The following is a 27,681-nucleotide window of genomic DNA, read 5'->3' on the forward strand; positions in this document are numbered from 1 at the left end:
TACTGAAGAAAAAGGGGAAGGCAGAGAGTTGTTACTGTGTGCTGTGTTTTTTAAGAAAAAGAAAAGAAGAAATGTCAATTACTTCTAGACTTCAGGCAGTTGTTGACTGCAAAAGATCTTCATGCAACTAAAGAGTCCTTAAATTTGAAATGATGTCAATTTGTCCAATAACCTTTGAACATATAAAAATAGGTAACCTTGCATAGAAATATTTGTAATTCCTAAAAAGTTAGCAGAAAATTGTTTTACAAGTCACTGAATTAAAGCTAAAAGTCTTATTATTAGGTAGACATGGTACATGCAGGTGCGATTACTGAGATAAAACAGTGCAACGTGTCGGATGTGTGAGGCAGAAAGAAAGAAGGTTTTAACTGGGTCTATTACAAATATAAAGCAACGTGGGTTATCAAGTTGTATTTCTTTATGTTGATTTTCTGTACCACTTGGTGGCGACAGTCATTGGTGGTGGCAATCCACCACTTCGTTGTTTGACCGTCGAAGAAGAAGAACAGCAAGAAGAAGACACACAAAGAAGAAAAAGAAGCAGAAGGAGAACCATGAGTGTTGGTGTTGGCGGTCAGTATCATGGCTGGGAAAATAAGGCTCTCAGAGAAAATTAGTTTCTGAAATGCGAATTGTTATATGTACCTTAAATTGCATTATCTACACCATTCCTCTAGGTTAAATGTGTAGACGGTTTAGGGAGCTAGTTCACTTCTGAACGTGATTTGAAACGAGGTGTGGCATTGAACGTTAGCCCAACTAACCCCTCTGCACGTGTGGAGAGAGACTAGGTTGCAAACTTTGCTGGTTTGGTGAAAAAGTAAAATGTTGATCAAGAGTCGCCGCCAGCAAAATAAGCCAACATTTTCTGAAATTGGAGTAAACGCTTAAAAAAATCGGCGCACATCCTATAATTCTAATTCAATTTTTTTTTTTTTTTTTTTTTTGCAAAACAACTGTACGATAATCGTATTTTGCATGCAACTTCTGTTCTGATTCGTGTGCTGGTTTATATAGAAACTAATTGATTTTGTTTTCACAGGTTAGCTGCAGAAAAGAAGTTCCCTTGAAGTGAGCCACGTGTGGATGTGACTTGCATGTATGTATGTCTTCATGCCCAACAACATATTGTGAAATAAATATCCTTCCCAATGATTATACCAATCACTACCCATCTGACCCATTCATATGTCTGGGGAAGATTATACACATGCTTTCAAATGAGGGTGTTATCTTATATTTTCTTAACTAAAGTGCACCTCTGCTGTTAAATTTAACAGTTTATTTTATTACTCCGATTGTTTTTACAGGGTTAAACTGCTGAAATGTTTCCCCGAGTTCAGGTGATGTATTGATATAGATGCATAATGACCTGACTGCTTTGCCTTCATGTTACTTTAAATTTGTTGTCAAATAAAATCAACTTGTCAAGAAAGTTTTGTTTTGTGACATTCATTGGCTGTTGCTACTTTTTTAGTACATATATTAAAACAATGCAGAAAAATACATTGCCTCTGATTCTCTTTACTGTTAGCATTGACAGAGTCAGACGGCTAATGTCGTAGATAAACTATAGTTACTCTAGTTCTATAGTTATGATTTTGTCCTACTGCTTTATCGCTATTTGGTGCTAATTTGTTAAAAAAAAAATTGGATTAATCCCTCCCCAAGATATTTGAACAGTTGTTAAGTAGGTAACTGAACAAGATTTAATGACAATTTGAGTCAAAACAGGCAAAAATATTTTATAAAATGTTATTTTTGGCCTGTGAGACTTCTTTTGTAGACTCAGCAAATTTGGACCTTTTTCTTAATAGTCACTCTGTTAGTAACCAAGTTTCTAAAGATAGAATTTAAAATGTGTTCTTTTCTATTTTGTATGTTATGTGCAAAAAATTAAATTCCATGTAGTTTTTATGTATATAGCACCAAAATCGCAACAGATACACCTGTTATTTATTCCTATCGCTTAGGTGCCCTTTTTATGAGTGTCAAGTGGCTTAAACAAACAAAAAAGGACTCACTCCTTTCAAAATGGTGCCGTACAAGAACTGAATGTGACTGAAAAAATAAAACCCTAAAAGAACAGCAAGAATGCCGAGAAAACTACAGCTCGAGTCATTGGGAGCAAAATATAAATGAATGAGGGGTGGCTAAAGATTTTTGCATATTACTGTAAATGAAATACTGAAATACTTTAAATTATATAAAGACCGGTTAGTTACGATTCCTACTCCTTAATAAAGAAACACTTTAAAATGATAAATGCTCACATAAAATAGTTATTACTAATATTTTTAGCGTTTATTATAAAAATCTTAACATTAGCATATGTTAGCAAACAGGGAGAAGCTCCCCCGGAAGTCGTTCTTCTTCGTGGCAGGAGGAGGCTGTTGCTTAGTGCCACGTTGATGGAGACCAGTGGGGACGTGGAAATCTGTCTCGAGTCCGCAGCCGGGACCCGGTAGCCTCTTCTTCTGTTTCTACAGCTGTAAATCCCTGAGCAGAATCGAAAGGGGAACCTGTACGGGCGGAGACAGTTAGTGTTTGCCTACTGTTTTTTTAATGTGTGCGTTCATGTGAAAAGAAGAGAAGAAGAGAAGGTAAGCTGCTTTAGTGAAGTAATAAGATCTGTGTGCGGGTTTGTGTGAGTGTGTAACTGTTTCTTCTCTCATATGTTCCTGCAGGTAGCTAGCAGGCTTCTAAACGCAATATCTCATTGCAGCTGCATTAGTCCAAGCTGAACTATGTCGTAGTAAACATGTACAAGAAGTGACAATAAATTTACGCGCATTCCTCGTATTATTCGAGGCTCATAAACGACACGGCTGTGTGGCTTTTAATTGGTCCATCAGCTGTTAGCTTGCTGCTACCAAGGACTTTTATTTTGTAATTTTAACCAAACGACTGCAAAACTTCTCGGAGCTTCTTTTAAAGCTAAATGTAGCATTTCTAATGTCCTTTCCCGACACAGCCCCGAGCTACATGAAGCGTGTGATAATTAGTGCCAGTCAGAGCAGGCCTTTGTTACTCTGTAACTAGTGTATTTATTACAGCAGCAATATGAATGGGAAAGCGTGTGTAAAACTGTAACTACTTGTTTATTAAGCGGTCCGCTCCCCTCGATGCAAAAGAGACAGATTCACACTTTTGAAAGTCGTTATTAATATGGTATTAAAATTCTATGATATTGTTAGCACACTTAACGGAAAATAATCCATAGCAGTCCTGCAATAAATGCAACTCCATGAAGGTGTTGTGTTGTGGTTGAACTGATAGAAAAGTCAACACATAAAAACGGCCATAATAGTCACCATAAAAAGTTATCAATATTGATTTTTGTTTCCACAGCAGATTTCTGCTTATATATCCAGCCTGTCATAAGTGTCTAATGAACACTTAACAGTGTTTACAATGTGATAAACGATGCTATAACTCAAATAAATAATTCAGTAAGATTCAGCTGGAACCTCTAAAGTGATCATACAACCAAACCAGCACCTTGGGGAAACGCTAAGAAAAACTGCACATGTTAACCTTTATAAAGCTACCATTAAAAAGCATTGTATTTAGCCACTTAATTTGAAACTGATCGTTTAAGCTCTTTTTTATTGTCATAGAAACTAAACTACATGAAAGGATTCAATATCTGGTTATTCTGAACGCTAAAGTGAGAGAAAAGTGTCATAAATAAATTGTAATAATCACTGCACAGTCGTTCAAACTATGCCCTTATTTCTCAAGGATGAAACTTAAAGAGATCAACCGCACAGCCATCCAGAGCTGGAGTCCTGCACAGCACCACCCCATCTACCTGGCAACAGGTATGAGCATGCAGAGAGCATCAGCACAGGCGTGCATCTGCTGCCGTCTGTCACTTTGACATGAAATTACATAATTTATGTCAGTTACTTCAGCCATTTTCACAGCCTCTTTAAGTGGAAAATGACATGTTTAATGTTGTATATTTAGGGCTGCAAGCATGTGGGACATTTAATCATGTGAGGACGATGCAAGCTTCAGAATTCTCTATGAAGTTGTCCTTATTATGAAAATAGCAGGAGGCCAGGGCAAATATTTGTAAAAGTGGGTGCTATCAGTGAACTTTTAACTCATATTCACTAAATAAGAATGAATGATAAGTCAACTCTGCACCTCTGGAGACAGAGTTGTTATGGTGTGACTGTACAAACTGTAGTTGGGGTTAATGAATAGAGTATTTTATCTGTAATTTACACTTAATGTGATGCTACCATGTTTTCTATTGTCAGGACTGTAAGGCACATGAACTAATGCAGTCTCTCACCATCCATCTCCATGGTCTTTAAAATGCTCCGCAGCTCTCTTCAGGTTTTTTTGAATGTACACCAACAGAAAATGTTCTGTCCCATTTCAGCTGGGTTTTCTTCTGTTTCCATTTTAGCCATCATACTGTTGTTTAATCCCTGCTTTACATATTTGACATGATATAGTAAATGTATTAGATAGTAATTGATCATATGAGCTGTTCTTACTAGTAAAATACACTTTAAAAGAATTTATTGAACTTATTTTTGCAGAAATAGCTGGAAGGATTTTTTTCCTCAAATAATGAGCAGTACCATGCAGATATGTAATATCACAGTTTAAGAATGGATGGATACTAGAAAGGCAAAATTTGCCAAATAAATGATGCTGCACATCCCCAAGAATCAGTTGTATGAGGGATAAAATGCTCTGGACTGATGATATAAATAGAGCATTTATCTTAACAGCTTGTTTTGTTTCCTTGTTTGCATATTATTTTTCACACTTGATGATGTTTCAGATCATCAAACAGGTTTTAATATTAGATAAAGATAACTCAAGTAAATACAAAATGCAGTTTTTAAATGATACAAAAACGTTATCCAAACCTACCTGGCCTTTATCAACCGGGTTATGCAGCAGGACAATTATCTAAAACATACCACAAAGTCCACTTCTGAAAGTCTGATTCAGATGGCAAGGAATCGGCTTGTTTAGTGACCTTAAGTACACAGTGAGATTAGGAACGCCTCAATCCCTACAAATAAATCTGGTAAAAGCCAGCACGTCTGGTAAACCACTTAGTATTAGTGTTACAGTTAGGCTGAATTTTATCTACATGCTGAACAAGCATAGTTTCTGTTACCTTTCACATCTAATTTCTTACATACATTTTGACTTTAGAATCCATTTGTTATAATATTCCCCTACAGATGAAAATGAACGGTCGAAAAATAAACAAGAAAACAAAAAAATAAAAAACAAGTGAAAAGCTAACTTGCTTACCTAAGCATGGGTTCTCAGAAAGCTATGAGACACAGGAATGGAGATTTCCTCACTACTGCAAAAAACCTTTCTACATAGTATAAGAGTTTGAAAAAACAAGACAACTGCACTTAAAGTTTTGTGAAGATGTTTCATCTCTCATCCAACAGGCTTGTTCAGTTCTGTGCTTTGTGAGTTCATTATTAGGGAAGTAAAAAGAGGAAGAATGCTAAATGATCACAATAACAATCCCCTTCACAAATATTGAGTGATAGTGGATATATTCATCCAGTGGTGCAGCTATTGTTGAAGATCAGAAAGCAGTGACAAATATCCATAACAATTTTTAATAAAAAAATGGGACTTAAAGGCTTTATTGTTTTTATTTTTATGTGATATTCTTCTAACTTCAATGTAGGACAAGAAAAAATGCAGATTTTTACAGCAAACGAAAGATTGTAAATTGTTTGGATTATGCGTTGGAAAAATGGCTTAATCTATAAACATAGCTGCATATAGATTTTCTGTTGCTTTATTTATTGTTGATGTTTGATACCTGTGTTCCTGCAGGAACATCAGCTCAGCAGCTGGATGCCTCCTTCAGTACCAACGCCTCCTTGGAGTTTTTTGAGCTGGATTTGGCTGAGCCATCTCTGGATATGAAATCATGTGGCAGCCTTTCCTCCAGTCACAGGTAGAATAAAGAACTCTCCACAGTAATATTACTGATTTTCTATTTTCCGTCCTGCTGTTAATCAGGGCTTCTTCTTCTTCCTCCTCACAGATACCACAAGTTGGTGTGGGGTCCATATGGTATGGACTCCCAGGGTCATCCCTCTGGTGTTCTCATCGCAGGTGGGGAGAATGGCAATGTTATCCTGTACGACACTGCAAAGATAATGAGCGGAGAGAGCGATGTCATCATCGCTGAGAGCGACAAGCATACAGGGCCAGTGAGAGCTCTGGATGTCAACCCTTTCCAAGTATGGTGCTTTTCACCTTGTGCAAAGGATTTCAGCTTGAAGCTGGGTTTAAACCCCAGGCAGTGACTCATTTGGTGTTTTGTGTATTTTTTTCCTGCAGACAAACCTTGTTGCATCAGGTGGAAATGAGTCTGAAATCTATATCTGGGACATGAATAACTTTGGCTCTCCAATGACACCAGGACCTAAAACACAGGTATGAAGAATTTTATCCCTTTTAGTCTAGAACTTACTCAGCTTGACTCGGCTCAGCTGAACTTGGTTTTTAGGGTTTTTTGATAGGTGGTAGTATCTCTTACTAAGTGCTTTTTTAGCACCTACTCGGCCGGGGTCTGAAGCGATCTGAATCAGTCCGAAAGTGTAACGTCAACAGATTGCACGCCACTGATTGGCCAGTCAGGGGCATCACTCGATGAGTCATAAGAATGACTCCTTCACAACAATCAAAACTGCCATTTTTTAAAACCTTCTAATGAGGGAAATGGCTACACAAAAACCAACACCGTGGTACTCAGTTGTTTTAGAAAACAACCAAAACTGAGTTGAGCCGAGTAGGTATTAGTGGAAAAGGGCCATTACATAACAACAAAATAAATATCTACTAATGGCATTTTCCATTTTCACCCAGTTGCATTTTTAACCAATGTCGGTCTTCTAATGATCAAATATGACTAAAATTTTTTCCTTTTCAGAACTTTAACTCTTTAAATGTCAGTTTGTTTACCACATGCCATGGCTAATTTTCACTATACTAAATGTGAGGCTGAACATTTTGGGATAATTACTACAGTTAGTGATATATCCATAACTAGAATCAGCATTAATTTGGATGCTTTTTTGTTGTAAGGACTACACAGTACCTTTCCATTGTCATTTGTACATTTCGTATACTTAAAAGTACCATTTATGGGTGACCGTGGCTCAGGGGGTTGGGAAGCGTATCTGTAACCGGAAGGTCTCCGGTTCGATCCCTGGGCTCTCTGTCCTGGTCGTTGTGTCCTTGGGCAAGACACTTTACCCTACCGCCTACTGGTGTTGGCCAGAGGGGCCGATGGCGCGATATGGCAGCCTCGCTTCTGTCAGTCTGCCCCAGGGCAGCTGTGGCTACAACTGTAGCTTGCCTCTGCCAGTGTGTGAATGTGAGAGTGAATGAATAGTGGAATTGTAAAGCGCTTTGGGTGCCTTGAAAAGCGCTATATAAATCCAATCCATTATTATTATTTAGTGCTTTTTTGGTATTACTCTGCTATTATATCATCATCTTTCAAATATTTTAGTTGTCAGTTTTATGTTGGGCACAGTTTTTCTCAATTCATGTTTCTAATTAACATTTGTATATGACACTAATGAATGAACAGTCCATATGAATGTTTTATGTTTTTCTCTTAAAGCCAATGGAAGACATCAGCTGTGTGGCTTGGAACAAACAGGTCCAACACATCTTGGCCTCAGCCAGCCCGGGGGGTCGAGCTTCAGTGTGGGACCTCCGCAAAAATGACCTCATTATCAAAGTTAGCGACCACAGCAACAGAGTACGTTGTCAGAGAAACCCTCAACATGCTGCATTTTCTCCCAGTCCTTTGGCTCTGTCTACTCAACTTAAACAGTCGAAGATCACTGTTGCGTGTTTCTTTCCAGATGCATTGTTCTGGCTTGGCTTGGAACCCAGAGGTGGCCACTCAGTTGGTCTTGGCTTCGGAGGACGACAGGATGCCCGTCATCCAGATGTGGGACTTACGATTTGCTACCTCTCCTCTCAAGATTCTAGAGCATCACTCAAGGTAAGCACTGATAAATCAGTCTAAATCTAATCTGTTTTATACTTTTGCTTACTGATAACAAGTCTCCCTAAAGACCAAAGCAGACTAAATGTATCTTTCTAACAAGCTTTATCTGCGTATCCAGAGCCCGATATATCATATTCCTTTGATCCATAAGCTAATATAATTCTAAGATATAACAAACACTTGAGCCCACTTACTCTTTCTTGCTGCTGGAATACTCAATGTAGCATCATTGTTAAACTGCTGCTGACTAGTCCATAAAATACACTGTTTCCTCCTGTCTGAGCTATGTTTGCGAAAACCTGCAGTGCCCAGTGCAGTTCAAATAATTTTTTAGATTTCTTTTTTCAAAATTCAGCTGTACCTAAGTAAGAACCATTAGACCTTTAAATAGTGTTGATAATGTGAAAAAAAAGATTGTAACTGTGCTCTTTTTCATCTGACCGTTCATTTGACAGGGGTATCCTGGCCATTGCCTGGAGCTTAGCAGATCCTGAGCTGCTTCTGAGCTGTGGGAAGGATAGCAGGATTTTGTGCTGGAATCCAAACACAGCAGAGGTGAAAATTCTGTGTGTGTGTGTGTGTGTGTGTGTGTGTGTGTGTGTGTGTGTGTGTGTGTGTGTGTGTATGTTTGTGAACAGACAGTTATCATTTCATGATTGCCACTGAGGTTGGAAAGTCATTTTCTTGAATCCTCAGGTTTTGTACGAGTTGCCCACCAGCAGCCAGTGGTGTTTTGACATCCAGTGGTGTCCCAGAAACCCTGCTGTGTTGTCAGCCGCGGGCTTCGACGGACACATCGACATCTACTCCATCATGGGAGGGAGCAGCCAGGCACAGAGCCAGAGGCACGCTGACCAGGTAAGATTAAGTTTCCTGAAATAAAAGTATTGTTTGGGGTTTTTTTTGGCATTTCGCCTTTATTGGATAGCAGTAGTGAAGATATCTCCAAAAGTTGATTGTGTTCATCTGGAGGTAGCGTTTTCAGTGGGAGAAACGTTTCGTCACTCATCCAAGTGACTTCTTCAGTCTTAGCTGACTGCAGGTTTCCCCAGTCTTATAAACAGTACATTTGCATAATGACTGAAACCAGCCCACTGAAAGAACAGTGGGCTGGGAGTGAATAGTGAAGATAGACAGGGAAGCGGAGAGGGCGGGAGAGTGGGGAAGACACGCAGCAAAAGGCTGCAAGTCAGACTCAAAAGCTCCCAGACTGAACTAAACCGACGACTGTTAAAGTATTGTTTTAAAAACAACATTTAAAAATTTAAACCAACTATAAGAGTAGCATCATTTATATTAGACTTACAGTTGGGTCCCTGAATATTTGGAAAATGACAGTTTTTTATAGTAGTTTTGCCTTTGTACACCACCAGGGGGATTTTAAATAGTCCAGAGCAAACTTTCAGTCTAATGTCAGCTTGAAATTAACCACACTTATCCTTTCTCTCTTTTTTCAGAGCTGTGAATTATTTATTTTTGTTCATATTCATTTGTCTACCTCGGCTCTGTGTGTTTCTTACAGATTAGCAACTCGTTTGGGAACATGGATCCATTTGGGACAGGGCAAACATTGCCTCCCCTGCAGCTGCCTCAGACTCCAGCTACTCCAGCTGCAGTCAACCCCCTGAAGAAGCCACCCAAGTGGATTCGCCGACCTGTGGGAGCCTCGTTTGCAGTGAGTTCTGTTTCTTTAAGCTCTGATCAAAAATACGGTGAGACTGCTTTTATTTTTTTAAGCACACTTGAAATCTTTTTTGATTTGTTTCCTTTTAGTTTGGTGGGAAGCTGATATCTTTGGAGAATACAAAACCAAACCCCCAGCAGCCTCAGCAGCCCACTTCTCACGTTGTGCACATGAGCCAGGTTGTTACAGAAACAGCTTTTCTGAAGCGCTCCGACCAGCTGCAGGCCACTCTGAGTTCAGGTAACTTCGTGGACTTCTGCCAGGAAAAGATCGACGTGGCTGAAAATGAGTTTGAAAAAACTGTTTGGTCTTTCCTTAAGGTATGAGGAAGCATTAAAAAACACAATGTTTAATCAATAATGTTTTTGCTGAAATTTTTGTGGATAATGGTAATGTGGATGTTATGTGTTTTAAGGTTAATTTTGAAAGTGACATCCGTAGCAAGTACCTGGAACTTCTGGGGTACAACAAAGAGGAGCTGGCTTTAAAGGTGAGACATGTTATCTGTTCATCTCTATGTGAAATATGATGCTACACATGTTTTTCAGTTGAACTTGTGATTAATTTATCCATTTGTTGTCAGATTTCAGCAGCACTAGAGGAGCAGTCTGCCAATCCCCTGAAGGTAAGCTTGTCAAAGCAGCTAATCTTATATTGTGAATTTTAAAGGAGTATCTCAGCATTAAATCTCTTTATGGGGTATCAGAGATAAAGGATGCCACTCTGATGTGTGTCCTTTAAAAATGAATAAAGATGAATGTGAAAGTCAATACTTAGTGTGATCACCTTTATCCTTTAACATAGCCTGAAGTTTGTTAGCAAGCTTTCTTGTCATTTCTTTAACTGCTCTTAGTAGTTTTTTTCCGTTCTTAGTTAAGATGATCCCACACTCCGCCAATAATGTTGAGATCTAGGTTCTAGGAATGCCAAACAACACTGATACTGATAGTGTTTTTCTATCCAGGTTTGCTTTTACCGCACTGGCAGTGTGTTTGGGATCATTGTTATGGTGAAAAATAAAGCTGGTGCAAATCAGATGCTTTCCAGGTGGTATTGCATGGTGAATCAGAATCTGACAGTACTTTTCTGTGTTCATAATTCCATCAGTTTTGACAAAATCCCCAGCACCACTCAGTGAAATGCAGGTCTAAACCATAACATATCCTCCTCCATGTTTTACAAGGGCTGTAGACACTCTCTCCTAACCTCCTCTGTACAAATTGATAATGATGTGAGCCAAAGATTTTAAATTCAGTTCTTGTGTAATTTGGCATACCTCAGCCTTTTCTCCCTGTTTCCCCGCCTTCTTGAGAACATTTCTGATGAAGCTTTGTCAAACAGTAGACGGATTAACTGAAGGGCCAGATGTGTCTCTCAGGACCTATGTCAGGTCTTTGCTGGATTTATTTCTAATTCTTAATAATGTGACTTTCCAATACTGTTTATCTGCTGAAGTTTTTTTGTTTTTTTTAGATCTTCTTCTTTTGTCCTCCACTCTTCAGTTTCCTCAGTCTTTTAAAGGATACACTACACACAACCTGTGTAAAAAATACTGTTTTATTCTTGTCAAACTGTAATATCTTTGACATTTTTCATAGATTTAACTTAAATATGAAATGGGAACAAATTATATGTTTTTTGCGATGGGCTGCTAGTAACAAAGTGCATATGCATGTAGACAACACCCTGAATGAAAAGGAAGAAAAACGTTTTTCTGGTACAAGGACTGATAATGTGTGAAAAAACAGCCAATGTCCAAAGACATAGAGAAGCCCGGAGAAGTACTTCTCAAGACCACTCATTGGAAAGCCAATGAGAGACTTTTGCACAGTACTGCATGCACAGGAAACTAGTGGGAAACACACTAACTAGCCAGCTAGCATCCTCCTTCAGATATTTTTATGTCCCTGCTTTCTGAGCACCCCAAGTTTGAAGTTTTCCTTTGGTGTAAAATTGCTGGAAAAGGACTATTGGCTTGCCACATCAAATTTTTTTATTTAAACAAGCATCATGGAGATTTGTAATTTTTAAGTCTCTCCTGAGACTCAGCTTATTCATTTATGTCCTCTGTAATGGACATTGTTTTTGGTCTATATCTTTTGACTTAAGTCCCAGTGTGCTTGAAATAGGACATCCTGGCCTTTCCAATTATATCTCATCTGTTTGCTCCAAAGAGGCAGGAAATCACCAAAAAGTTACTGAAAGATATTTTCCCCCTCAATCCTCACAAACAAAAGCAACTCAAAAAAGTCAAACCCTAATCCAACAAGAACTCCTGCTTTTTCAACTTTGGAATGAAACTAATATTGGGATACAGCCAGGCTTACCTTTCCAGGCTTTTCCTAGTAGCAAGAAAGAAATATGGATATCAAAACATTATTGACATGATTCTGGCTCATCTGACATTTCATTCTGTGGGTAAAGCAGCAAAATTATATCTCAGTCAGTGAAGTTAATAACAATTTGTACAGATAACCCATTAAACATAATGTTTGCAGTCTAATGATGAATAGTAGCAGTTTTATACTGGAAAATGTATCACTAAACCGCTGTTCAGGTTTCCAGACAAGGACTACACACACAGTGTCACCAGTTTCATAGCAGGAAGACTTAGCAGCTCAATAATGTAACATTTCCTTCAGGTTTTGTTGGACTCCAAAAACTGAACTGAAAGACCATGTCCCATCACGCTCACATTTATCAGGTGCACACAAATGCAACACTACATGCAACATTAAACATAATGAAAAGCTGCTACAAGGGTCAGCCTGCCTCTTTAAATGGATGTAGCTGTTACCTTCTAAAAAACTTCCTATGGTCTTGAAATGTTTGTCTTTCCATTCCAAGACCATTTCTTAAATGAGCAAAGTTTTACATTGATGTAAACTTTTTATTTGCTCCTCACGTGTATTTTCACAACACTGCTATGCTATGCAGTCCATATTTCACCCCACATTGGTCTCCATTCAGCTCAGCCTGTTCTGATCTGTTCGCATTTGTTCACTGACAGAAGAATAAAAAAGTCTGACTGATTGCTGCTGGCAGTAATTACAGCTTGTCAAAGCCTCAGTTCACGGCGGAAAAGATGTAAAGTGTTTGTCTCTGTCTTATGTTTTGCAATATGGGAAGTGTTGTAAGCAACAAAGTCGTGTTTCAATGCTATAAATTCAACTTCGCTTTTTGACATTACTCAGAGGAAGCTCGACGTTTAAAAGTCACAATCACAGCAAAAAAGTGGAAATTCTTGAGTCTGCAGTGCCGCACACTTTAGGAAAGCACTCTGTCACACGCGCTTGTATGCACTGCTCACTTTCTGTATAAATGTATTGCCGTGTTTATGCATCTGCTTCCACCAGTGACCTCAAATAAGAGCTTTACTCCAGTGCTAAATCTAGTGATTTTACATTTGTCTTCATTCTCTGAAATATGGAAAATAATATTGGTCTGACTTAGGTTCTGATCCCAGTTTGAAATTTACATTTCCCTAAATGTTGATTTAAATACACTTTTTTTTTTTTTTTTTTTTTTTTAGCTGAAACCAATCAAATAATATATGCCTGTCCTGGCTGCCCTAGTAAGCTGAATCCATACTGTTTCTGGTGATGCACACATCCCAGCCTCAGCCTGATGTGGCAGATCATATTATGCAGTTGACTCTGAATCCATCTCCGCCTCTTCTGTTCAGGTGGATGTGCCTGCTCCAGCCACGCTGCAGCCATTAGCAGACCTCAGCTTCATGCCGCCTGCTGACACTCCAGAGGCAGCATTTGACATGATTGCTGCTGTAAACCTTCAGCCTGCAGCCATGCTTGATCTCAATTCCACTCCTGAAGCAGAGGATGAGGATACAGCAGCACCAGCAGCAGATCCAGAAGATGCTCTTCGCAGTGAGCCATATGCAAATTTGGATCAGGTTCTCCCAGAGTTGGAGGTGGATGAGAATGAGGAGGAAGAGGAGGAAGAGATCCCCTTAGATCAGGTACACCTTTGTTAACCCCATTAAAAAGAGCTGAGCAGCAAAGTTACAGGAGTGCAAACTTTTTAGCTGTTTTCAGTAATGAACTTCAGATAATTTGAGGAGAATCAATTCAGCGTTATTTCCACAGCTGTCCATGAATTAGTAATAAAATGTGATTAAGATAATACATTGTTTAAATTTATAATAGAGAAAACTCAATAAACAAAAAGTAATCCAAAATCATTTTGGCTGTAATGTGGAGCTGTCACCTTAAATATTAAAACAACCTATTGGAAACTGATTGAACACTACGGAAACCTGAAAACACCTGTCTGGGTGTGCATATTTTTTTTATAATTAATGAACCATGTAATCTGATTACTAACACTGTTTGACTCTTCATGCAGGAATAGATGGATTCTGGGTTGGTTTTAGGCATGCTCAAGGGGTTAGTCCAAACTGAAATATCTCAGAAAAAACTGTATGAATTGTTATAAAGTTTGGTACGTATACCCTTGTTGCTATGGCAACTTTTCATTTGGCATCAAGCTTTATACATTTACTTGATTGAAATAGCAAAAATTTGGCACAGGTATCCACTGTGCCAAGAGGCAGTTGTTACCCCAGGAAGGTGGAGGGCTCACTAAAGTTATCATGAGACTGGCAGTTGTTGTTTTAAATGAAATATCTCAGCATCTTTGGGGTGGCCTGTCATGAAGTTGTTGATCCCATGACTTTGCATAATCTTACATTTCTGAAATTTACAAAACTAAGGACATTTCAGTGAGTCTCAGCTGCACTTTATAATGCTAGTGAGCAAGTGTTGGCATGGTAACCTGCTAAATTATGATTATGAAACTGTACTGTTACTAAGTTTAGCCTCAGGGCCTTTCATTATGTTAGAAAATCTTTAGTATCCTGGAACACTTGAAGGCTGGAGAAAAGATTGAAGCATCATTACATGTTTCTGTTGTTACAGGAGATGACAGCATCAGTTGATGAGGAGCCCATTCCTGCTGAGACATTAGCCCCTATTGAGGTCCGAGCTCCAGCTCCAACACCAGCAGGAGGGGTCAATCTCAGCATTAGTCAAGGTAACAGCACTATCAGTGTTTCAACACATTAACTCAGTAATTTGTTGTTTGCCCTGGGATTTTAACCATCATCAAATTGTAATGGGTATGGATATGTGGCAGGATAAATCCAAAGATGTGTATAGTAAGGCACCAGAGAGTTGAAAAAGAAATCCACTAGGAGGTGGATTTAAGTGGAAACTTATACTCTTCTGACTCATTATTACTAGTATTTTCTTCAGTATTAAAGTAATCTAGTTAGAGATGTCTGAACTTTTAACAGCTAATTCTGCTGCTTTTGAGGATTTACTTTTCTTTCAGTAGGCGAAAGAAAAAGCAGCTCTTTATAAAAGAAAAGCTCAGACATACATTCAAAGCAGACAGCTGTTATATGATTATAAATTGGTTGAAGGTCTCACACCAGTAAAACAGAAGCCATTCAAGGAGGGCTTTGTTTGTTGGACATGAAGATGTCACATTTATGAAGCTCACACCTGCCACTGGGTTTTTTCCTAAACATAATGGTTTTTTTTTAATTTCTTGCCAGATGTGGATGGGCTCATCACACAAGCTCTGCTGACTGGAGACTTTGAGGGAGCTGTGGAGCTTTGTCTCCATGACAACCGATTGGCGGACAGCATCATATTGGCCATTGCTGGAGGGCCAGAACTTTTAGAAAAAACCCAGAAGAAGTATTTTACAAAATCACACAGCAAGATAACCAAGGTGACAACTGGGGGAAACTTCCTTGAGTGTTTTTTGATTAAGAACGTGTTACTGGTGTTGTAACTGTGTATTTGTCCTGCAGCTGATCAATGCAGTGGTAATGAAAGACTGGCACGACATCCTGAAGACGTGTGACCTTCAGAACTGGAAGGAGGCTCTGGCAGCCGTCATGACCTACGCTCAGCCTGAGGAGTTCTCTTCCCTCTGCGGTTTGTTCACATGTATTTTGTTGCTGGATATCAGGGGGTCGATCACCTTTTTTAAGGTGAAGGCCTACTGTTTGAATTTAGTATTTAGATTTTCTTCTCTATCCAGGCATTTTGTAAATTCTATATAAATAAATCTATTTTTTTTACTTACATTCAGTCCATCCTGATTTTCAATTTTTTTAAGACCTTCTCGGGGACAGACTGGAGGCATCAGAAGACGCTAACCTACAATCCCAAGCCTGTTTGTGCTACATCTGTGCTGGCAATGTGGAGAAACTTGTCTCTTGCTGGACCAGAGTGCAGAACGGACACTTTCCTCTCTCACTGCAGGTATAGAAGCTCTGCTGCTCATGTTTTGTTTTTTAAATGTGTAGTGGCATATGTTTAGCTGCTTTGTAGGTGGCAGAAACAAGCTTATTAATGCTTTTCCTTTGATTGAACAAATTTGTCTTTTATCTTTCAGTTTTGTTTCTTCCAGGAATATGTCTGGCTTTTTAGCTGCTAAACACTCCTCTATGTTCACTAGCTCTCTCCAGCTGTGTCTTTCTGCTCTTTGTTGATTAGCAGGAATTAAACAGTGGCTTATTAGAGCTTTTACAGTGGGAATGAACCAAAACAATCCTATTTTGAGCTTAGGACAGTCACTACCTTTCATTTCGTCATTTTGCGTTATATTATGAAAAAAAATATTCATTTTACTTTAAATCTGTGCTAACCAATATTTTTTGTATTAGTAATGGCTCAAATGATAAGTCATTGCAAAGAAATTCTGAAGAAAATCTTCACCTAACCCTGCAGTGTCCCTGCATTTCCATTCCAGGACAAAACTATATGCTACCACTCCAGCACCAAAGAGCACACAGACACAAGTAGCAACTGGCTGGTGAAGACTGTGAAGTATTTAGCAGCTAAAGAGACAGTTTTCTGGAGACAAAAATAGAAAGCACGTCCTAAACATGAAGCCAAATTAAAGTAGATAAAGTTGCTGGTTAAGTAAACAGGGAGCTTGTAGATTATGAACTGTTTATAGTTGGTAATAAGCCAATATTTCTCGAAGTGACCATTGACATATTTAATTAATGACGTCGTCGTGCTCATATATTGTGCCTCTGTGCCTCAGGACCTGGTGGAGAAAGTGGTGGTGCTGCGGCGTGCAGTAGAGCAGACCCAGCGCTCTGGCCCCGCTGCTATCGGCATCCTGCTAGCTGAGAAGATGAGCCAGTATGCCAACCTGCTGGCCTCCCAGGGCAGTTTGGCCACTGCCATCACCTATCTGCCTGACAACAGCAACCAGGTATGTACACAGCTGCTGTTTGTTGCACCTGCTCTCTGAAAAAATGAAGTGATCAGTTGAGAAGTATTGCTGTTACTGGTGTTTTTTGAAATCATTTATTATCATTTAATATGCAATGTAATCCTGATCAAGAATGACAGGATCTAACCCAGGTCTTTTGCTCCATCCAGGCTGCCATTCAGCAGCTTCGTGACCGTCTCACTCGGGCTCTTGGGCAGCAGGGGTTGGCTCCTGGAGCTTCAGTGCAAACCCAGAGAGCTCCATCTCAGCTGCCTGCCCCTCGGGCTCAGCTTCGGCATCCTTACACCCAGGTCCATCCCACCATGGTGCCTCAGCCCACCCCAGCAGCACCAGTACCCATGCCTACATCCGCCTCCGCCCCAGCACAGCCACAGTATTACCAGCCAGTATGTTCCACAGAGCTGCCACTACATCTCATAACAGTGTTTACACACAGATCTGATTTTCTTGGTTCTTATCTCTCTATCATTTACTCTGATTTGCATTTGTTATGATTTTATTGACAAATTTTTTATACAAATGTATAAACAACCCAAGAATAAGATTCTGAAATCCCGCATAAACATACACAGATGCATCGTCTTAACTACACTGTAATAAAAAATTGGATTTAAAAAAGAGATATTGCAAGTACGTGATCGCCACATTTTTCCACATTAATGAAAACAGATTTTCTCTAAGTGTATAACCATTTTCATACAATATAATACAATTTCATAGAATATAGTTAATATAGTTTCTTTTCTTGGGAGTTTTGTTTATTCAACAATATCTGTCTTTAAATCTAGGAAATGAGACGATCTCTCTCTCTTAGCCTTAATTTACAATTCCAGTTCATGTGTGTGGATTAATCTGTTCTTTGATGTGTTCATGTTGAATCTTGATTTAAGTTTATATCAGACCTGAGGGCAGACTGGTCTATTTCCTGTTCTTCCTCTAAATTTGACATCTCCACACTTACTAACTACCTGACAAAGTGCTCATTTTAATTTCCTGATGTGTTGTAGTCATTTCATCATTTGCCAGTCCATTCTTGCCAGGGTTTAAATGACAAGCTGTGGGTACTTTTATCAGCATCTGGGCAATTTTGTTATTGTGTCTAAACTTTCTTTCAGGATGTTGTGTTCTTGTAATTTGAACCTTGGCTCGTATAAAGTCCTCTCTTATGTCCACCCGTCCAATGTTTGTGCATTGTGGCGTTGTTTGGTGTGTGCTCCCCTCCCATGCTGCGGCCATCATTGGTATGTGCCGTGTGTTTCTGTGTGCTTCAGATGAGGGCAGCCTCCACTGTCACCTCCTGGAGTAACCAAACTCCCACAGCCCTCCCCAATGTCCCTCCTCCTCTTCAAGTAGGCAGCGCTTCTGACCAGAAGGTATACTGAGCATTACCGCCCATTCAACCTTGACACACACTTCTTTTTGCAAATTAAAAAGCTTCACTGAGCAGGCCAAAGGTCCACATCCCAAACCTTCCCATGGCTTCCAACCCTCATTGCTAGCTACCATCACTGAACTTCCTGTTAGTACTTCCGTGGCTACAGTGCATTCAAAAGCTTCATTCAGTCTGTTTCTGCTGCCGCCTCATAATTAATGTGAATCATTGCATGATTTATAGCTTACTCTTTATGGTTTAAAACAAAATGCATGCCCTTCTGCACAAATTAAGCTTCACTGAAGTGCGGTTATTGCATCACTTTTATCTGTGAAAGCTCTTTTAACATAAGACTATTCTGCCCTCTAGCAAAACTAAGCTTTATTATAATCACTACATAACTTGCTTTTGTAGAGCACAGTGTTGATTCTCAGTCGTCAGAGGAGGAAGAGTTCAGATTTGTTGTCCCTGCTTTTTCAGGTGGAGCCTTCAAACCCGATGTACGGGATTCCAGCCTCCGGCACGGCTGCAGCTCCTCCGGTCTCCTCCCCTCCTGCCTACATGTATTCTCATCAGTACCAGCGTAAGTGTTTTCACTTCCAGAACTTAGCTGTCTATCATGAGGGGCATTGGCTTACGAAAAAAATAGATTTCATTTTAGTAAAACAACCTTGTCTTGCACATTAGGCCCAAATTTATTAATATGTATATATATATATATATATATATATTTTTTTTTTCTGTATTACTACATTAATACACACAAATACCCTTGACAATACAATGCACAGTTTGTGCTTCATTTGGTGGTTTCAGTAAGAAACAGTTTACCAGCTTGCACATTTCAAACACATTTGATACAGTTTTAGTCAAGTTTTTTTTTTTTGACCTAACAAACAGGAATATTCCTACAATATGATCCAGTTAGATGATCATGGGCTACGAAATTATATTTGTTGATAAAAGCTCATCAAATGGGCTCAATGTAATACCAGTTTTCAACTCCAGATACTAGAAATCGAATTACTATTTATCTTTAAAAGCCCCCGAGTCATCTATCTGCAGTTCCGGCCTGCAGTGTAATCATCAGTGTACAGACAGTTATCTCTGGGTTACTGAAACCATGAGGAAAACTTCAAAACGTGATGATTATATAAAAGTTGCTTTTATTGTCTGTGTCTTGTCTGTGATTTCTGGCTACAGAAGCTATTATTCATTGATGATGCACACTGAGCTAATTTCATTGAACCAAATCAGACCAACATAATGAACACACAAGTTTGAGCTGTGCAGGTTTGATCATTTTTGGCATATTTTAAAGCTGCGCTTACAAGAAAAAAAAAACTGGTGTTGAAGTGCTGTACTTGTGAACGAGGTTAGGTGGAGCATGCGCTCCTCCTTCAGGCTGCAGTGATGTATGGGAAAATGAACCAACAGTATCTAAATGTTGTATAAAGGAGACAGGATTCCACCAATTAATCTATTTGTGTATTCTTTGAAACACTAACAAGTATTTTGCTGTTTAACACTAATGTCGGATCTCTTCTGTGCTGTCATACTTAATCTTAGTTACTAACAGGAAGTGAGAATGTTCAGTTTGTATATCTCTTTGTCCGTTGAGTGTTTTATAATCTACCAGCAAAACATTAAGTACTTCAGCATGCTCTGCACTGTAACCATCCTGTTGCATGGTGCACTTGGTTTAACATGCAACAGTTTTTTCACTAACAGAACATCCTCTGTGTGACTCCCAGCTTACCCCCAGGTCAACCAGTACCAGCATGGAGCTGGTGGCGTGCCTCTCTTTCAGCCTCTTCAGTACTCCTCTGTTCCTCCTCATCCACCTCCTTCAGTAGAGCCATCCTCCCCTCCTCAGCCCCCTGGCTTTCTCTCTGAGTACACACAGCCCGTCCAGTCTCAGCCAATATCTTCAGTCTATCCTGGACAGCCTCCCATCAACCAGTGCCTGTCCTCCTCTCCTCCTTCCCAGCCTCTTTTCTTTCCTAGCTCTTCTTCCTACTCCACTCCTCCGTCCTCTGGAGTTTCTTTCCAGCATGGCGGGCCAGGATCTCCTGTGTCGTACATGCCTCCTCCACCGAGCGGAGTCTCAGGTACAAAGATAGACAACAAGCTGATCCCCGCCTCTCAGAGAACAGGTCTGCATGCCTCTAATCACCCTCACTGTCACTGTGCTCCTTACAAATTCTCTCAGCCTTTAAAACTAGTAGGATTCCAGTTTCCTTTGTTTACCTGCACTAACAGTTAATATCATATCTAGTTACTAAATGAATTCATTTCATTAGTGTTAACCTGCAGTGCAGGTTATTAAATCTTACCTGCTATAATGTGAATAATAACAGACTTTTTCTGGTCACTATTAAATTAAATCTTAATTATCAAAGCAATTTGCATTTAAATGGTGCGCTGGTTATACAATAGTAAATATGTTTTCTGTTACTGTTTACAAAAAGGGAACATATTGGGTGTCTGAAGGTCATTTCTCACAATAAAAGCACTCAGAATGTATTATCCACATAGACAGTAACTTTAAACCCTAAATGGCAGATGTTTATGTTGTAAATGTAAATCTTACAATACTTACATGTCCCATACAATTATCGGTAGGTTTCATATTTAGCAATGATTTTCAATTTGCTTCTATTTACCTGTGTCATCTTAGTATATATGGCAGGAAGGTATGCACAAAAATCAATTAAATAATACTACAATTGAAATTGAATATGTTTTCTGCATTAAGCTAATATTACGCCTATACTTATTCCAGTGACATAGCACAACCAGATGATATTTTATTCAGATAGCAGTTCAAGTGTGAATCAATAGTGTCCTGCTCTAAAAGACTGCAAAAAGCAACAATGTCACAGGTTTTCAGCAAGACAGTGATAATCGAGACTTTCCTTTTCTGATTTGTTGGGAGAATTCACCAACTATGAACATGTAAACAAACCAGACTACTTTTTTTTTCATAGATGATAGTAATCATACAGTTTAAACTGTAAAAATCACACTGTTGTCCTATGGCTGAAAACATTTCCAACTGAAGCTGAGAGAAATGCTAAATGCTCAGATGACAGAGTTGTTATGGACACAGCCAGGTAATCATACTTTTTACACTTGCATGGCTCCACAGAGTATGAGAAAATCACGGGTATAATTGTGACCTGCTTACAATCACACGTGTAATAAAATCCATCTATTCTGGAAGAAATTTACACAACTTTTTTGTCGATACGATGCAATCATCTTTAACATTCACAATAATTAATGAAAACCACAGTGAATACTTACTCTTTTAAACATAACAGAATCTAATGATTATACAAATCAAAGTTTGGTTAACAATGTATTTTTGCACCTGTTTAGCATTTATAAGCAGTTTAATTCATGATATGTAACACCAAATAATGTCACTTTTAAATGATAAAAGTTACATTTTATTGAACAATGTCATAATAGGTGGCAGCTGTTTAAACATATAAGGAACGGCACCGTAAAGCAGTGATAAGTGATTGTTTTCATGGCTGAAAAAAAGAATTAACGACAAATGCTGCGCATTAATAAAGAACTAAAAAATCTTTATAGCTCCTTAGAGATATATCATAGTCTGTTATCAATAACCAATTAATGTGGTTATATTTTTTAAACTTCTTATAAATGCTAATAGGGGGACTTGTAATAAAAATTCAAAACATGAGACAGATTTGTTTTCCATTATAGGGCCTCAGAACGGCTGGAATGATCCTCCGGCCCTGACCCGAGCCCCTAAAAAGAAGGTAGGTTTCATTAATCAGAGTTTGAGTGACACATTTTAGAATTCAGACACATTTATATTACTCTGCTGCTGCTGTTCGACAGGCAGTTTGAGGAGGTAAATTGATTTATTTGTAGTTATTGAAATTGTTGGATGAGAAATGCCGTTTTGTGGTCTGTTTACACCTGATTCTGCCTAAATAATGTGAACATTTTGCCTGTCGTTGTTCCTCTGGACAAAGGTACCATTATCTCAAATATAGAATGAAAAATGAAAAAGCGCAATGCAAGCTGGAAACTGAGACAGTTTTAGTTTTTATGGTAATATGAAACATTTTGAGGTAACTCAAGTTATATATATGTATATATATGTGTGTGTGTGTGTGTGTGTGTGTGTGTGTGTGTGTGTGTGTGTGTGTGTGTGTGTGTGTGTGTGTGTGTGTGTGTGTGTGTGTGTGTGTGTTTTAACACATAAAAGATCTTTGACAATTAGCTATTTTGAAGTATGTGCTATCATTGTATTGTTTGGCTCTTTATTTTCTGTTAATGCATAATAAGATTCATTATTTATTTTACCTATGACGACTGGCCTTGTATGGAGAATTATTGTTATGACAACAGACCTAGTACTGAAGTAAAGTCAGTAACAGAAAATGAGTCTTTATCAAAGAAATCATTTGAATGAAACCAACACATTTCAAACTCCCTCTTTTCTGGCTTATGCCAAGCTTCTTTAGAGTTCATTATGGATAATAGTACAAGCTGATGTTTTGGTGTGCTGAATTTGCTTTGTCCAAAACAACAATAAGACAGGCAGAGTTTTTATATCATTTAGGCAGCATTAGCTGCTGATGAACAAGCTCACACGTGCTGATCTGTATTTGCATTTACACAAGTAGGACAGTGAAAGTATGAAATATGTCCGATGCTGTCAGTTCTAATTATAAAACTGCAACAACTACAAAATAATTATACTTTAAACATGGAGTGGGTACAACATTTGACTAGCTAACTACTAGAACAGTTTGAGAATTGAAGATGGATTTCTGGACAGTAAGGAATTCCACATCTGTAAAGTTTACATCTATGTCTGCGTTTAAGTTACAGACAGACAGCCATGACAGAGTTTAAACAAACTGTGCTTACTTCTATTCAGCAGGTTCCACAGAGCTACACCCCTCCTATCCCCATCACTGCTCCCATAATGACCCCGCTGGGCACTGACCCTCAGGCACAGCCAATGTCCTCTGGGGCTCCTCTGGCCATGATGCAGGGCCAACCCGGTGTCCAGGTCCCCTACTCAGGCATGCAGCAGCAGCAGCTCTCCCCTCCACCTATGAACCCTGCAATGCCAAAGACCAGCATGGAGGGTGCACCAGGAGCACCCACTGGAGATGTGATCCAGGTAAATACCTCTCAGGTTTAACTAAATGTTAAACCATAGATTGTATATGATATGCTGCAGATGGCTGTCTGGAGGAAAAGATATATCTGTGTGTTTGTTTTTAATTGTCTAGCACTGCTGCTTCTTACCAGATTTTCATTGCACCAAGAGACATACCTTAGAATCAACTGTATTACATTATACATGTATACAAAAATGTATTTGTAACGTATTCCGTTACGTTACTCAATGAGAGTAACGTATTCTGAATACTTTGGATTACTTAATATATTATCATGCTTTTTACAACTACATGAATGTACTATTGTTGTGTGATTTATTACTTTTACTGAAGGTTATTCGCCATACCAATAGCAACTAGATTTTTAAATCTTAATATAAAATGAGTAACAGTAGGGTGGACATTAGGTAAGGCTGCACTTATTTCAGCGATCTTCCGTGCATGTATTAGACAGGTCCGCGGCTCCGAACCGTAAAGGCATAAAACCGTAAAGGGACCTCTGGTTAATACGTCGGGCTCCGTGTCGGGCTCGTAGCCGAAAACTAGCTTTACTTTGTTGTCTGGGTCAACTTTCTATATATATATTATATATTTACATGCTTCTATCTCCCGTTTCTGGTGGGTGACATCTCTTACTTTTCTCCCTGCAGCACGGACTACACTGCCCATGAGGCTACATTCTTTAGGGCGATTCCTGTAACACTCTGCCTGTTGCCTTCATATTAAATCATTTTTGTGAATAATTTTTTGAAATTTATTCTTTTAATGATGAATGATTCACGTTTTATATTTTTGGTAAATACTAATTGACACGACTCTTACCTTATCCTTCAGCCTCTGCAGTCCATCCCTGCTGAGAAGATCATGAAGAAACCCATACCTGACGAGCACCTCGTCCTAAAGACCACATTCGAGGGGCTGATCCAGAAATGCTTGGCTGTAGCTACTGACCCTGTGAGTCTATGTAATGAAATTAACAGTGCAGTTCAACAAAGTGAGCCCTTAGATGAGTAACTGAGTGTTCTTTGATCTTTTCACAGCAAACTAAGAGGAAGCTTGATGACGCGAACAAACGTTTGGAGGCACTCTATGACAAACTCAGAGAGCAGACAGTGAGTATCCAGTACACCACTGCAGAGGTCAACAGTGAATCTTGCCTTTAACAAGAGTGTGAAATGGTTGTTTGATCTGTAAAATGTAAAGAAAATAGTGAAAAATTTCTCACAGCCTAAAATCATTTTCTGTATTTAAATTTAGTCATCATAGGGTTAGTGTGATACTCCATGCACACATCTGCAAGTGCCTTGATATGCTGTGAATTTACAATGTGCACATTGTCTCTAAGCAGACTAGAAACATAATGAGAACCACTTAGTGGTGAAAGTAAATTCTGATGTTTTGACCAATAGTCAAAACATGAAGAAATTTGACCTCCGGAATTTAAACAACTCAGCAGATTTTCACATGAGAAGCTCCTTCTAAAAAGAGGTGTTTCATGTTTAAAGAAATAAACATATTATCAAATGTAGTCTCAGTCAAAAATTCATGCCATCAACTGCCTTATAATGGCTGTTTCCCAATTGGTGTTTTGCATTGATTTGCTACAGTTGGCCATTCTACTGACATAACTCTGCTGTTCCTCTGTGCAGCTCTCCCCTGCCATTGTAGGAGGACTGCACAACATAGCCAGGAGCATAGAGTCCCGATCCTACACAGAGGGCATCAACATCCACACCCACATAGTGAGCAACAGCAACTTCAGCGAGACTTCAGCGTTCATGCCTGTACTCAAGGTGGTGCTGACGCAAGCCAACAAACTCGGGATCTGATGAGGCTGAAAGTGCCAGCAGCTCATTTGAGTGCTGGACCACAGGTGGAGAGAGGCCGGACATGGGTTGATCTGAGTATTAAAAAATAGTTTCACGGGAAGCTTGTTCAATGCAAGCAATGAAGAATTATGTATGAAAATACTGTTAAATTCTTCTTTGTGCCATTCACGTTTGTCAAACAGAAGCCATGCTGTCAGTTGCACTCAGTGGTGAAAGTAAATTCTGAGCCAGTTAAGGGGCTACCTATTGACTGGCTGACAAGCAGACACTAAGCATTTATTTTTAAATCAGTCAACAATTAATACACAAATGTGAAAGATATGAATCAGGAATAAAAACTGGATAAAGCAAAATAAAGATAATGAATTTTAAGGGCATTCCTGTCTGTTGATAATCAGTGAATCGTGTATTAATGGCAGACTCCTGATGCATGCTGTTGGCTCAAAATTTATGCAGCTGTATCGGCCTGTTCATCTTTAAAGTCTTTGAACTTTTGTGCACTACACTAATGCATATATACCTTTCATTCATAAATATATCTAAATTTTTCTCAAAAGTACAAAGTAACACTTTAGTTGTACATACAAATGCATCATTACTTGCATGCATTTTGCAGTTGACCTGCAAATAAGATTGCAGATATAATCACTCATTTTACCAGATAGAACATGAATTTGTTAAAAACATGGCATTATAGTGACAGTTAGGGTTAAAGCAATACTACGTGTCACATGTATTTAGAGTAAAATCAGTGCGTATCAAATGCCAGTTATTTTTAATGCATCTACTATGACTTTTGTTTAAACTTTAAACCCTTTTTTCTGCTTTCACTGACTTACTTTCACCACTAGTGTTACTACATACAACACATTGGACCAAGATACAGTCAGTGTGTGGGATATTTCAGTGCAGAGCAGTGTAATCCCAAGTGTTGAGGACATTGATGTTTTACTTCTTTTGTTTGTTTGTTTTTCAGTGTAATAATAAAGCTCAGCAGAGTGCAATGGACCTTTCAAAAACAGGCTGTGCTTTTATTGAGTTTTTAAGTATGCATGCGTAAACAAATGCTAGCAATCGCCTTCCCTGACATTGGAATTAATTATCTGCTAATTAATCAGACCTCAAACGAAACTGGAAGGAGACTTGTACTTGATTTTCATTCCAATTTTGATGAGGGCTGAAGTCTGAGTGGTCAAGCTCACGTTTATGTTGTTGATAAAACGAAAACAAGTCTTTGTTTTTGATTGACGACATGCAATATTTTCAATAAATAGTATTTATTTACAGTTTGCATTGTTTTTTATTTTGTTTGTGAAATGAAAGATCATTGGTGAAACAGTTGCAGAAATTTTGGTCATTTATATGTGTTTGTGTTTATAACACAATCAACTGTTACACATGCAACTTATTGTTAATGCAGTTGTTTTTTGGCACACTTTGGGCCCCTTATTACCAACTGACTATCTTTTAAACATCACAGCCCACAGTGTACTGATCTTTACATTATACTGCCAGCGCTACGTCACAAAGCTCAAATCATCTCAAACAGTTTAAGACAAGCTGCAGAACACAGGTTATTCTTAAATGTCCTCCATACAATGTACAAAAGACATTCATGATAATACACCAAACTTTATTTATTTATTCACAAAAGGCTTATCCAGTCCAAAAAAAACAATAAGAGCTCAAATAAAAAAAATAACACTGCTGAGTGAAATTTTAGCTGTACAAACTGACACAATTACAATCAATAAGAAAACTCTCTTGTCTCTCCAACAGGGTAATAAAGAACACGTTATTGTTCACACACTGTTTACATTCATTTAAAGCCAGAGCATGCAATACTTAAATGATAAACGATTAGGCGTTAAATGAGGGAATTCCATCAGCTTAAATAGCAAGTAGCTCAGATCATTTCCAACAGGTAAGTTTGTCATCGCCAGGTGTGCTGACAGCAGAAGCAGGAAACGGAGCAAGGACCCACCTCTGCAACAGAAGGTGTGGTTAACCCCCCCCACACACACACACACAGGGGAAGCTGGAAGGAAAATGAAGAGGAGGCAGGGACAGAGTGAGCAGCACAGAGACTGCAGGACCACGACAAACAGCATGAAGTTAGTAATTCAATTTAAACTTATCAAAAAAAATAAAGTGAGTGAGCGCTTGGACCAAAATCAACATGATGAAACAAACTAATAATGGCAGAAAGATGCAGCTGATGTGCACTTTTTTATTTTAGTCCTTCACCACTCCTATCCACCAGAGGGCGGTGGATGTGGTACAACCAGTCTGTG

At 38.8% G+C, this 27,681-nt stretch overlaps 1 protein-coding gene across 6 annotated transcripts; it reads left to right on the plus strand.

The window, feature by feature from the left end:
- The first annotated feature begins 2,365 nt into the window (after positions 1–2,365).
- Positions 2,366–26,673, plus strand: sec31a (SEC31 homolog A, COPII coat complex component). 6 transcript variants are annotated; one of them, XM_084935865.1, is made up of 28 exons: positions 2,366–2,606; positions 3,748–3,827; positions 5,845–5,968; positions 6,059–6,257; positions 6,358–6,453; positions 7,649–7,789; positions 7,896–8,038; positions 8,500–8,599; positions 8,741–8,902; positions 9,567–9,719; positions 9,818–10,048; positions 10,144–10,218; positions 10,312–10,353; positions 13,414–13,707; positions 14,666–14,780; positions 15,307–15,485; positions 15,568–15,694; positions 15,879–16,024; positions 16,815–16,988; positions 17,159–17,395; positions 18,281–18,382; positions 18,862–18,964; positions 20,136–20,492; positions 22,120–22,175; positions 23,309–23,557; positions 24,393–24,512; positions 24,599–24,670; positions 25,208–26,673. In XM_084935865.1, the coding sequence occupies exons 2-28, from the start codon at positions 3,749–3,751 to the stop codon at positions 25,385–25,387; spliced, it is 4,056 nt and encodes a 1,351-aa protein (XP_084791991.1). In that variant the 5' UTR covers positions 2,366–2,606; position 3,748; the 3' UTR covers positions 25,388–26,673. The 6 variants fall into 6 exon arrangements, with proteins under 6 accessions (XP_084791991.1, XP_084791992.1, XP_084791994.1 ...); XM_084935866.1 differs by having other exon boundaries at positions 23,312–23,557; XM_084935868.1 differs by lacking the exon at positions 20,136–20,492.
- The last annotated feature ends 1,008 nt before the right edge of the window (positions 26,674–27,681 follow it).

Source organism: Perissodus microlepis, chromosome 7 (genome assembly GCF_051167445.1).
Source record: "Perissodus microlepis isolate ML-2025 ecotype Zambia chromosome 7, ASM5116744v1, whole genome shotgun sequence".
NCBI lineage: Eukaryota > Metazoa > Chordata > Actinopteri > Cichliformes > Cichlidae > Perissodus > Perissodus microlepis.